Here is a 13,261-nt window from a genome sequence, read left to right as displayed (position 1 = left end):
TCACACCAAATTAGTCCTACGTAACATAGTCTGGGACTGGACGTCTTTCTGTAATGAATTGAGGCATCATCTGAAGTGGATATGAGCTTTAGTCAAAGTCCATCTTTCCGAAACAGATCTTGATCTAATTACAGCTGAGCACCTTTGGGAGATTCAGAACTGACATTTTAAATCAACGCTCTTCAGCAGAACCATCCAACACCAAAGGGGGAATATCTGCTGCTACCATCTGATATTAAGATTAGATACAGTGAGTGTGGAGCTATTCAGTAAAATCTATTACAGTATGAAAGCACAGTATTGATCAAATATTACAGTAATGGCTCTTATAAATATGCAAAATCTAAAGTATGCAGTTTGAAAAGCATTTCACAGTGAGTGCTTTAGATCTGAGGAGATGGTACATCACATTACCTGAGTGCCCTCTGTGAATGATTACATTGATAATAAGAAGAAAAGAGAATAGAGGGACAGAAACAGTGAAAAGAAATTGAAAAAGTATAATGACAACAGGATGAGAGGCATTGTGAAAAAAGAATAGAGCGCCGAGGTTGACGGAGTTCTTCTCCTATGGAGGGAAATCATGCAGGACATCAACAGAACAGATGCACTGGTCTGTGTCCAACTGAACACTCACAATGCAAACTGCAGAGTGTGTGTATACACATGAACCGGTGTGTATGTGTATACACACACTCTAATGGTTCCCACTCTGGCATTGATTGATCATCCCTGTCCCTCCTGGTCCATGTTTGAAAATTCTCCTTTGCATGTGTGAGTGTGTGAGTGTGTGCCTGTCTACATGTGAATGTCACTGTGTGCTTACACTTGCTCTATGGAGGCAGGGAACTAGGCCACATAAGGACACAAGAAGAAGTCTACTCTGACCACAAATGTCTAAATATTCAAATAAAAAGATAAAAAATGTGCACAAAAAGAGCTGTACTTTCTGATTCACACACACAGTGCAGTACAAAACAGCTGTACGGGCATAGAAAATCAATGTTTCATATCGGGATTAACTGCAACTAATTGACCCTTTTTAAAAAATATATATATAAAACTTGGTGGTTGAAAATGATTAAATTAAAAACTCCCAGCAGAGAGAGGCAGAGAAGAAGAGCAAAAAGAGATGGAACATGGGTGGATGAAAGGTGGGAGGGCTAGGAAAGACAGTAGAGGAGAATTGGAATCGTGCCAGAAAGAGAGAAAGAGAAAAAGTGAGAGGAGAACCATTGGGAGGAAGACAAAGGAGGAGAGACAAAGGGAAAAGACGAGAAGAAATCAATACAAGTGAGATGGCAGCAAAGGAGGGAAAGAGGTCACAAATCACACAAGCCAATACCGAGTGTGCCTATAATGTATGTGTGTGTGAGTTTGTGTATATGTGAAGTCACAGGTCAGTGCTAGCAGACTAATAACCATTCACACTTAAGCTAATGGAGACAAAGTAAGTAACATAGTACACTATGTGTCATTAGCACATTTCGAGGCTAATGGAGATATACTGAGGTCGTACGCACATTGCTTAAGTAAACACTGCAAGTGCCGTTCACAATAAGATATGCAATCTAGACTAATTATGCTGGTTCTCACCTTGAGTCACATTAATTCAGATGGAGGTATGGTAACCATGTTTAAGTAAATGTCACTGCTAATAAAGTTGCAGTCTAAAAAGGGCCTGACCAGAGGCAGACTAGGGAGGTTTTATTGTTTTTCGTTTTAAGTTTGTGGATGCAGGTGCAGGGACGTGAGTACTGGAGAGGAGACCCAGCAAGCAGCGGGTGGGGTTAGGTATGTATGTCAAGGATGCTGAGACAAGCAGAGCTCGTAATGGTATCAAGCTTTATCCCTCCAGTTGGAAGATGACCCTAGTAACCCCTCAGCTATCCTGTTCATCCCTTCTCACTCACTCACTCAGACGTCAGTCTTTGTTGACCTCCACTTGAATTACACTGGAGATGAGGTTCTGTGTTACAAGGTTTGAAAGTATGTCAAGAGATGCCATGCAGCTCTGACTACACTTTCAATCTATTAAAGGTAGTAAGATCTCCCACTATCCGCATCTTAAATGTAAGAAACAAAAGAAACCTCTTGAAATTGAAAACACCAAAACTGATCTGCAACCAGGATTCATGAATTCAAAATGTATCATGCAAAAGATCAACCACAGCCACCCATGGCTTGAACTCCAGCTAGGGTTTCTTGAATAAGTATGTTTGTTTAATTGTTAATTTGTCATTTTAGTAAGCAGCAACCTTGGTCTGATCAGATTTTAATGGGAAAATTTGGCATAATAAGCACATGGAGTTGAAAAAAATATTGAAAGGAGTAGGCATAATTAGTGGAGCCCAGCAAACAGCATTCATTATTTACCCCTTATTTATTCTAGGGGTGTTGTACCCAGAAATCACGGTATGGGATGTACCTCTATTTCAAAGTCAAAGCTTGGTTTATTTTTGAAAATAGTAATGGCAACAGATGCAACACATGATTTCCTTTTATACCTTTATTAGAAACTTAAAGAAGTTAAACATTGTCTAAAGTGCAGCATCTGCATTTCAGGCTTGAAGGCCTGCTCATATTTGTTTTTTAATTACATTTTAATCGAACATAAAAAATAAAGAATAAAAAAATAAATGGATTATTAAAAATAGAATTATTTAAAATTCATCAAAAGGTCTCCAGTAAATAAAAGATTCTTAAATAGATTACAAAAATGTATTTATATTGATTTTTAATTTGCTAACCTTTTCTTCCAAAGGGATGGGACATTCACTGACACCTTTGGGTTCAAAAGCCAAAGAAGCTGTGTTTGAACTGTTGTGGGAGTCATTCACATTTGTGTGGTGACATTTTAAGTACATCAACAAGTTGGGTGCGCTGCCAGAAGCATACCTCCATACTGCTTCTCACTATTTTTGTCTTATCCACTTGTCTTTACTCATGATGTATTTCACTGGAAAATTTAGGAGACCTTAATGATAGCAGGGGACCTTGAAGCTCTTGTTGATTGTTTGTAGTGGCTGACATAATGGGCTAAGCACATTGTGTGTGGTGTGCTCTAGTCTCCTGGTCCACACGGATTTGGATTGGTACGTATCTGCACCATACAGAAAGTCCTGTGTGAAAGAGTATGAACGTGTACCGCTGCAGCACCTACTTAATTGTGTCCACAGTCTATGCTTTCCATAAATACTGCTAAGCAATGTCCCTACTTTTATGTCACTTGTATGATAGTTAAGTGATTTTTTTTTCTCCAAAAAGGACAGAAACTATTAGGATTACTTATTATGTGTCCTATTCTTAATGGACGTCGCTAATGGCTAGCATCTTTTACCTCTTTGTAATCATCTAAGGTTTACCTCTTATTATGTTTCATTAAAAGGAACAAGCAAAACACACACGAGCCAGGAACAGTGCATGTTGAACAAAAAAATTAGCAGTAGCAAGTTTCATTATGTGTCTCATTAGTCTTTTCTAATGAGCTAACATGCACAACAGCAGGAAGGGGAACTCTATGATGGGAACTGTAGAAGCCATTTTAGTTTAAGTGGGAATTTACCTGCTGGGTTTTGGTTATGGGCGGGGCCAGTAATTATATAAGGCAGGAGTCACAGGTGTGTGTAAATACACCCTTTTTTTTGGGTTGGTGGGAGCGTCATGAGTAATGTTTTTTGACCGTGACCTATTTTGAGCCTGTGTTTGAGTAGTTTTCAGTGGAAGAAAATGGAAATACTATCATGGAATAAACTGAGATTGAACTGCGGACCTGTGAATACATTGATTATTTTTATTTTATGAATGACGGTGGACACGCGTCAGAAAAGAGTACTGCAACTAACAAAGTGACATTTGAAACTGAATCAAGAGATCTGCCACTAAAGGAACCATTCTTAATGTCTTTAATTATCTGTATTTCAAAAATATTTTTTGAGATGAGTTCCGCTCAAACATATAATGTCTGTAGTTAAAAGATTATGTGCGATGGCAATGTGAATAACAACTTGTTAATAATTATGCTCCATAAAAGATTAAAGTGCCTGTGAGGAGTTTTCATCCTCTGACAAAACAGACTGAAATTAATACTGATGCCTCTTTATGACCTACAAAATCAAATAAGACTATCAGCAACGACACTGATCATTTCTATATAGGTAATTATAATGTCTAAAACCACAAGCAAGGGGTTTGCTGTCAGTTGAGTAGAATAACTGTTTACTACTGAAACAGCCTTTTTTCAACATTTCCCCTAATGTAGAAAATGTCATTACTGTTTAAATGACACAGGGAGTGTTTTTTCTGTTAGAGGACACAGTTAAAACAGGACGAAATTGAGCAGAAGAGATAAGAGGCACTGCTTTGTCCACAGGGGGCACAAAAATTAACACAACCTGAAAGTCCCTCGCAGGAGCTTTAAGGGATGCATCAAATGTTTAATCAAACAAGTGCAACTGTTCTTTCTTCCTTTTAGGATGCTGGATGCTACTTTTTTTCATCTTCTGTTCCTTTCATTTTACCTCCACCTTTAATTTATCCTTACTTTCATCTACTAACTCACTGATCTAGTCTATTTGTTTTTACAAGAGGAAAAAAGTGTTTGATGTTAAAAACCTTGTAAATATATTTTGGTGCAAAGTATAAACTGTTCGACACAAACAACTTTGAACCTTGTTTCATTCTGTTTGAACTTTTATACATTGTTTCTTTAGTGTTCTTTTATCTTGATCTCCCAAGATCAAAGGAACATTGTGCTTCGTGCTGAAGCTGACATTCCTTTCCCGCCACAAAGTATGATAAACAGAGGAGTAAACACAGAGTGTGAGAAAGAAAACAACACAGTGGGATTCATATCATCTTTCTCCTCAGTGTGACTCCCTGATATCTGTTGGCCTTTCCAGCCCTCTCAGAGGCCCCCTCCATCAGCATCCCTCCACCATCCCCTGCTCTCTCCAGCTCAGGTTTTATCTGTCTCAGCTCGTTCCAATTTCACTCAGTAGAAATTAGAGTACAGTACAGAACAGCATGGAGCAGGGAGAGAGGATGAGGAAGAAGAATAAAGAGAAAGGGAGAGAGATGGGACAGAGAGGGAGAGCGAGCAGATAATAAAGCAGTATGGGGGCCATAGCTTCTAGCTGTGTCTGTGAAACAGCAGGAAACAAAGAGGAGAAAACAGCTTACAGAGTTCAGGTTTTCACACAGATAAACAGATAAAACAAAACACACACTGTGCAGGCACCAGGCATAGACCTAGCTTTCTATAGTATGTGATACATATTACATAATAAGTGTCATTCATAATGTCTTTATAATATCACTCTCTTTCATTGATGACATAAATACTGTGCATAAGGTCTTAATAATTTAAGACATATGCATTTTAAAATAAGTAGGGATGCACCGAAAATTCACCCATCGAAAAAGACTGTTATCACCAGTACAACACGGCCGAAACAGAATGTTGTGATGACGCAAGCAAAAACTGCGACCAGTATGTGCTTGTCTGGATAAGGGCCAACATGTCTGCATCCGTTATTCCTTTAATTGCAGCATTAAAGCGTCTTCTAAGCAAAGAGGTTGAGACGGACCACGGAGTGAAAACAATGAAGAGTACACTCTTAGAGTCTGTCAGCACACATTTCACTGAGATCTATTAGGATCCTCTGCACTTCATCGCGACTGTACTTGATCCGCGTTATAAAAGATCATTACTAGGATGTGGGAAAAAAGCAGCGCGCACGAGAATGATCCAGGCTGCAATGGATGCGGCGAACCCGCTTGCCTTGATTTCACTGAGGTTAGTATACAGTAGGGATGCAAATTTCAAGTATTTTCCGTGACCAATCTTTGGAATTGTTAACAATCAATTATCATATTAATCATTAAAAAAAGGTAAATGTTTCCCATGTCGAAAGAAAAGCCAAATGCGTTTTTTTTTTCCCTGAATCAAATTTTCCTTCACGACACAATGTTGTATATAACTGATAGTATTAAATAGCTACGGATCGTATTGATGTGTTCAAAATATTAAACACGCTGAATATCAACATGTGGAACAGGCTCATGATCTCCGCGGACATACAGTCATAAAAGTGAAGGCTCAGAATTCAACAAGGGAACTGAACAGAAACATATTTCAGACTCACAGTGTCCAGTTGTCTGTCTACTCATTGTTATTGAGAAAAATAAGCATGTGAGCGCGGTCAGCTGTCAGCCTGGAGCACCACCAGGTCATAATCAGTCTTCAGGCGGAGAAAAAAGCGCTCATGGAGACCTATCACTCAGCCGTAGCCCCCAGCTGAGCGTCTTTGCTGTGCGCAACACCTGATTCACTTCGAAACATGCTTTAAACATAAAACACCTCCCTGCTAGCTGAAGAAAATATGAGACCACATGATGTTTGTTCCACGTGGTATAAAATCGAAACAAAAAAATCTGTTTGAGTAAGTTCTTAACAATCAGTTAATTGATAGTCGATTAATTGTTGACATCCCTAGTACAGTCATCGCCATAAATGCAATGGTACTAATAATTGGCATAATAATTTATTTCGGTGTTTCGGTTTTCGTCCTTGGTTTCCTCATTTTCAGTTTTTGGGTTTCGGCCAAGAATTTCATTTCGGTGCATCCCTAAAAATAAGACTATTAGAGTTTGTTGCTCTGCATGGGTTCAAAAGTTTACTTTACTCTTTATCCTTCATTATAAATAAATGTCAAAATATGCAGTTGCAACAAATTTTGTCCAAGAAAAATAAAGAGACACATTTAAAAAAGAAAAAAGCAGAGCCTTTTAGAACCATTTTCCTGGAAAAAAAGCTCAATTTCCAGACATCCCCCAAACCACAGCAGCTCTTAATATTGCATAATACCCCCAATGTATTTATAAATTCATTATATTTCATATGGTAGCCGTATGAATTATACCACACTAACAAGATTAAGTGTCCTGGAGCAGTACAAAGAAGCAAGAAGTCAATCAATATTTTATTAAAGCGACATTATGATGGCTTTGTACTATATGAATTAAGCATAAATTACAGCATACTTTAAGAAGTCCCAATTTTAAAACCAAATCCATGTTGGTGCCCACTGAGGGTTATTTTTACTCCAAAAGACAACTCCTTTTGGAGTTCAAAAGGTTATCTGTTCCAAAACATTTTGGTTAAAGTTTCTGCAAGACGACCATGAAAACTAGCGCCCCGAATAAATAGCACTTGATGCTATTCAGAAACACAGATGTCAGTTATATGGCTGACTGGGTCATCCTGATCCTTGGGAGACCTCATGGTGTCCATCATATACAGTATCACAGTCGAGATCTATGGGTGGTTAACTGGACAGAATTTCCTTGTAGTAATGCTCTGTCCAGAGTCTAGCAGATAGCAAATGAGCGGCTGATGGGAGACTAATAAATGACGAGCAGCTGCACATGATGTCAGTTATGAAGACTGAGAGATAGGAGAGAAAGAAAGAAAGAAAGAAAGAAAGAAAGAAAGAAAGAAAGAAAGAAAGAAAGACAGAAAGAAAGAAAAGGAGACAATTTATGCTTGTTGTAGACACACAGAAGTCTGACCGATTATTCTCAGATTTTGTCCAAGTAAAATTTCCAATTACCATATAAATAAAAACAAGCTGTCTTGCCACATAAACTTCTGTTGTCTAAGTTGTACAGTGAGGAGACCAGCTGTGAGCACAACATGTGAATGATATGTTACCTTTCTGTGCTTCAAGATGAAAGGTTAAAAACCCCCTTGGGGAAAAACTAGTTTTAAAGGTGACACATTCAGCTCTTTTCATCAAAATATATTGGTCTAAGAGATCCCCAAAACATGCATTTAAAGTTTATGCTCAAAAAAACACTTTGAATTCAGATTTTGGCATGCCTGAAAAACCCTCTTCTTCAGCTCTGTTCAGAACGGTCTGTTTTCTCTCTGACCACGCCCCCTCAGGAAGTGGATGTGGCCTCGGCTCTCCAGCAAGTTGACCTAATGTTTACATGTTGGCTGAATATACACTGCTTACAGATCACGCTACTTCAACCCTCTGAATTTGATCCTGACGGAGAGGCGCCTGTAGCAGGACCTTTCTGAAGGATTGGTTACAGATTTAGTGTTTCTTGTTGTGTTATTTGTCAGTATGTCGACGTGTGGCTTGGTACACAGCTACTAACATATAGCTATGTTGCTATGCTAACTAGCACTAACACTTATCCATGATAAATAGAAATCATCCACTAGATCTTCAAATCTGCAGACGTGTGGAGTAAAACTGACCTTTGTGTTTATTAACACAGCCTACAACTAGCATTCCTCCCTCCTAAGCTCCTTGTTAGCACACATTTGTGCAGGGAATGAAAAACGGAGGAGGAGTTGAGTTGTATTTTATACAGTCTATGGGCTGAACAAGCTCCGAGCTCTGACTCCGTGACAGACCGGATATTGTTGTGACGTAACAAAAACACGGAAATCTGAAATGGCTCGTTTCACACACATTTACAGAAAGGTGGAGAAATCAAAATAGGGGCAGAATGGATTTTTTTCATTTTCGGGGGGTTTGTAGATATGACAGGGAAACATATTTCAGGTAGAGAACCATTAAAAAGTCGATTTTGCATGATATGTCACCTTTAAGGAGACAAAGGGCAAAGATAAGAGATGACTTTAAAGGAAAAAACAAAGATTAACCAAAAAAAAGAGGGGTTAAAAAGGCATAAGAGAGTCACAGAGGATGATGGATAACAACAGAAGAGGCAAAAAGAGAGAAATTGCAAAGAAAATAAAATACATAATAGAGTGGAATGAACATGTAGGTCTAAAACAGGAAAGAGAGGGATGAAAAGGGATACCATTGTGCAAAGATAACCGCGCAAGATAAGGAAAATCTGCAAGTTTTGGAGATGGAGAATATGACAGGTAGTCTCCAACATTGACTATACATTTATTTATTTTTATTTCTATTGAAGCTATTCTTTGTATGCTCTTTGTACCTCTCCATGGGCCTGTGTTTTTCTATTTTTGTACCTATTGGTAAACCTCTCTTATGCTGACTTCATGCAGGTTTTGTTTCATTTATTTTTCTTGCCTTTCATTCACCCATTTTTCATTTCCAACTGCTGAATTACAGGATACTTCAACATATATTACTCTTTTTTGCTCCTGTCTCTGGTTCAGAACCCTTGCAGCAACTCAGAAACCAAAGGACACACACATACATTGTAAACAGCCATGTGTCTGTTTTGTAGGACACATTCAAACTTGGGAGGGCATTATGATGTGTCAACTTGAGTATCTGGTTCACCTGCCTCAAGAAACAAAGATAGTTTCCACATCGACATGCTGATTTGTGCTACTGTTGACCCTAGTGTGTATTCATCCAGCAGGTACTATATATCAGGAGTTTTCAAACTGTTTTCAGCCTGTGTTTAACCGCTCGCTCAGGGGACTGGTGCTCATTAACAGGCAGGTGGAGACCCATAAGCTGAGCTCATGTCAGCCTTAAGTCTAAGAAAGCAGGATGTGTATGTCTTTGTCTCTCTGCCAGAACAACAGCATGATTCATCATTACCTCGCCTGCAGAGTAATAGCATGTGCTGTCAAGTGACAAGTGTGGAGCTCTGGCTGTAGTCCAGTACATCACTGTGGATCCTATTAAACTGTCCTGTGAACATGGCAGTAAAGTATTGGTAGAGGAACAGCTGCATACACACATCTGACTTATGACCCAGCTCCCTGCACAAATAACTAAACATCTGAATAATCGCTCTGACCTGTTTGCTTACACTGGTGTGATGGAGCAAACTGGGAAACATCCTAGCCACATTTCCTGGATTGTGACAATTTTATATCTCACAGAGTGAAATATCATCAGTGTCAGGCACATAATGCATATGCAGGCAGAGACATCAAGGGAAAAAGGGACTTGATTATTTAGCCCCATACATATATATTAAAACACCTGCATGCCTGTCTGCTCATACAAACACCTACACCACATTCCTACAAAGCACCATGCTGCTTCTTCTGTATCTACTTGCTTGATATTGGTAATTAGGGCCCGAACACTGACACGCAGTGGCGGCAAAGGCCCTATTGAAACCCTAAGGATTTTCCTTTTTATTTGTTACGCCACTTCGAACGCATTTTTTGGACCCCTGAACAAGCATGAAAGCACGGATATTTTTGCACACTCATCCGGCCTGGTGGAAAATTTACTGATTTATGGGTCTCGTGCAAAAATTCACAAAAATGTGTCACTAGCGCCCCCTAAAGTTTTCAAAAACGCCTCCCCATAGAGTTTATTTTGAGCTACATGCTTGAAAAATAAAATGCATATTCATGGCATCAGGATGCACAAAAAAAGCCTCTCATACCCATATCCGAAACTCAACAGGAAGAGCGCCACCTAGCTTTGAAAATTCAAAATGGCGTCCAAATACGTCCAAATAAGGGTGCATACTTTCGCTGTCCCCTCCTGGGGCTTTTCTTTGATTCAGTCCAAATCAAGGGCAACCTATAGTAGACACATTGACGATTAAAAATTATAAAAGGAAATCCGTTCAGACTGAAATTGTGGGCGTGGCAGGCATTCAGGCGGTGCATCAAACACACATACAGCTTTGAATGTGAAGAATGACGCCCAAATAAGGGGGCATACTTTTGAGAGTTCCTCCTAGGGTTTTTCTCCGATTCAGTCCAAACAAGGCACATTCTATAGTAGACATATTGACGATTAAAAATTATCAAAAGAATTCTGTTCAGACTAAAATTGTGGGCGTGGCAGACTGTCAAGTTTGGAGGTTTTCTTGGCAATTTGCCAAAAACTTGGAACATTTGCACCACCGAAGGCAGTATATACTCTCAGATCTTGCTTTCACATCATGTGGTGGCAAATATCGGACGATGGTTTACATGTGGCGGTGGCTCACATAGGCGGCGGCTGCAGGTGTGCGAGGGCCAGTTCATCGCCACTTGCGGCTTTAATATTACTTACTCTTTTTTGTTTACCATTTTAGTTAGTAGGCCTGCTTCCAGCATGATTACAAGTGGCTGTTTTTACCAAGCTTTTTAGTACAAAGAACCCTAGAAACTGATTCAACGAATATTCTTAGAATCATGATGTTTTCCAAGAATTTTCCTTAGAAGTTAAAACTACATCTTTGTAAAGATAAAAGTTACTTTAAAAACATCTCAGCCTTGGCAGGAAGATGGTGAAATAGGAGAAATGCACTCCAAACATTTAATAATTGTGAGGTTCTGTCCCGTCCTCACTCAGAGTTTCTAAATTATAGGCAAGGGTATTCTGCTAAACGTTTTTCCGCTAAGTTAGGCGCTCTCTGAGAGGATCTGAAGAATATGTGTGGATACAGGCACAGGATCTTAAATAAATGTCAAGGAGACCCCACATGAAACTACCAAGTGTCACCTGTGTTTGCACCTTGAAGCCAAACACACAGAGATTAAACTTTCACCAAATCCTGAGTACAAGTTCAGTCTGAACTCATTCAACCCCAAGTTGAATGAGTCACCAAAGATTCCAAGTCCTGTACAAGTTGAGTCCTCATTAAATGAGTCTGAGTCGAGTCCCCATGACAAAAATCTATTTGTGGCACCTATTTGGGGCATCTTAACAGGAACTGTTGCTGAATAAGAAGGCAAGTGGCGGTGAATGCAGTCAAGCATACATGCCAGTAGACAGCAGATGCAGTTCTTCTTGAAAAAGGACTAAGAAATATTAAAATATTAAAATACACATGCTGTATATGTTGATGAAATTATTGCTGTTGTTGCAGTGAGGCATCATTTGACTTGTGAACGAACAAAGTGTGTTATTTTTCATTTTCTATCAGCTTACTTGTATTTAAAGAGCGCTTGTTCTTATGTGTTGCTTGTCCTGTTTTCTTTTGTTTGAATGTTTATTTATTTGTATTTTTTGTTTCATTTGTTCATTTGTTATGGTGTATATATAAATAACGGAAAAGCTAAATAAAAAAACATTTACATTCTTTTTGAAAAGCATACGTGCCAGCCCTTGCTTGATAACTTGATAAATCATATGGACCTCATGCCAAAAACAACAAAAATAAAACCGTTGTTATCAATAAATAAGTCAGCCTCCATCTTGCGTGTAGAGTCCTGAAAATAAGGACTTGAGTCAGACCCAAGTCTAAGTCCTGGACTAGAGTAATAAAACACTGGCTAAAGCTCAGTGTGACTTTGTATTTCAGATTTTCACTCTTTCCAAAGACAACACCACAGGCCTGACACCAACACTTAGGAGTGGTGGGCAGGGTTCTCCATTGACAAATTTCTCAGACCAATGTATGACTCTACAGTGTTTTCAAAATACCAGTTGCCAGGTACTTTCAACCCTTTTTGTCAATGGAAAACCAAAATTAAACAGTCCCGAGCATGTAAATCCATATATGCTATACAATGAAAAAGAAGTAATATACCAGGAAAACTATTTACATCAGTGTATCAATGTGTTTCTTAAAATAATTCTGGTGTCCCATGTTTGAACTGACTTGTAACAGATTTTTTTCTGTCAAAAATGTCCTAACATTGGAAAAAAGTTTGATAGCCCTTTGAATGAATAACTTCTGCAAAAGTTATTTTCCAGATGTCTCAACAGTATGTTCTGACCCCTCCACCTTTTGTGAAATGTTTGTGAGAGCTGGACTTCACTCACCTGAGTTTTCATCCACCCTCTCTTCAACAGTGTGGTCTTTCTGATGGACCCACTCACTGTTGCACTTGAAGTAGATCTGCGTGGCAGGTGTTGCTTTGCAGAAGAGATTGACAGGTTTGTTCTTGACAATGTAGCCTTCCTCGGGTTCAAACAGGAAGTGAGGTAAGGGCTCTGGAGGGTCGGAGGGGAAGGTTTCAGGGAGTTCGCTGAGACTCAGGAAATCGTCATCATCTCTCACTGCAGGAGAAGGAATAGAGAAAAAGAGGTTAAAACATCAAAAGTCACTGCTGTTTAGTACAGACTTTCATCAACAATTTCAGCTTAACAAAAAACACTCCCATAAAGCACTAACTATCCGAAGTTAGTTCAGGAAGAAATGCTGCACTTTTTAAATCGTTCATTTTTGCTCTGCGATTCACACCGGCGAGCAGCATTGTCCTCTGATCTCAGTGCGTATGACACAATGTCGTTCTCATTTTATCACTAATAATTGCCGTGTCTCGAGTAGGTGACCTCAACACAGTACAATTTTCTTCCACTGAGCCATAAAATGCACCTTTAATCAGCAACTGATT

At 39.1% G+C, this 13,261-nt stretch overlaps 1 protein-coding gene across 2 annotated transcripts in view; it reads right to left on the bottom strand.

Moving 5' to 3' along the window:
- The window catches only part of LOC117819349 (netrin receptor UNC5C-like), a 216,816-nt gene that overhangs the window by 102,351 nt on the left and 101,204 nt on the right, over positions 1 to 13,261 (bottom strand). For both annotated transcript variants that reach the window (XM_034692652.1, XM_034692654.1), the window contains exon 2: positions 12,687 to 12,923. In XM_034692652.1, the coding sequence (XP_034548543.1) occupies positions 12,687 to 12,923 (237 nt within the window). The remainder of the gene's footprint in view (positions 1 to 12,686; positions 12,924 to 13,261) is intronic.

The sequence above is a fragment of the Notolabrus celidotus genome, chromosome 9, assembly GCF_009762535.1.
Source record: "Notolabrus celidotus isolate fNotCel1 chromosome 9, fNotCel1.pri, whole genome shotgun sequence".
Classification (NCBI taxonomy): domain Eukaryota; kingdom Metazoa; phylum Chordata; class Actinopteri; order Labriformes; family Labridae; genus Notolabrus; species Notolabrus celidotus.
The sequence above is the reverse complement of the archived record's forward strand: the minus strand, read 5'-3'. Positions and strand labels throughout refer to the sequence as shown.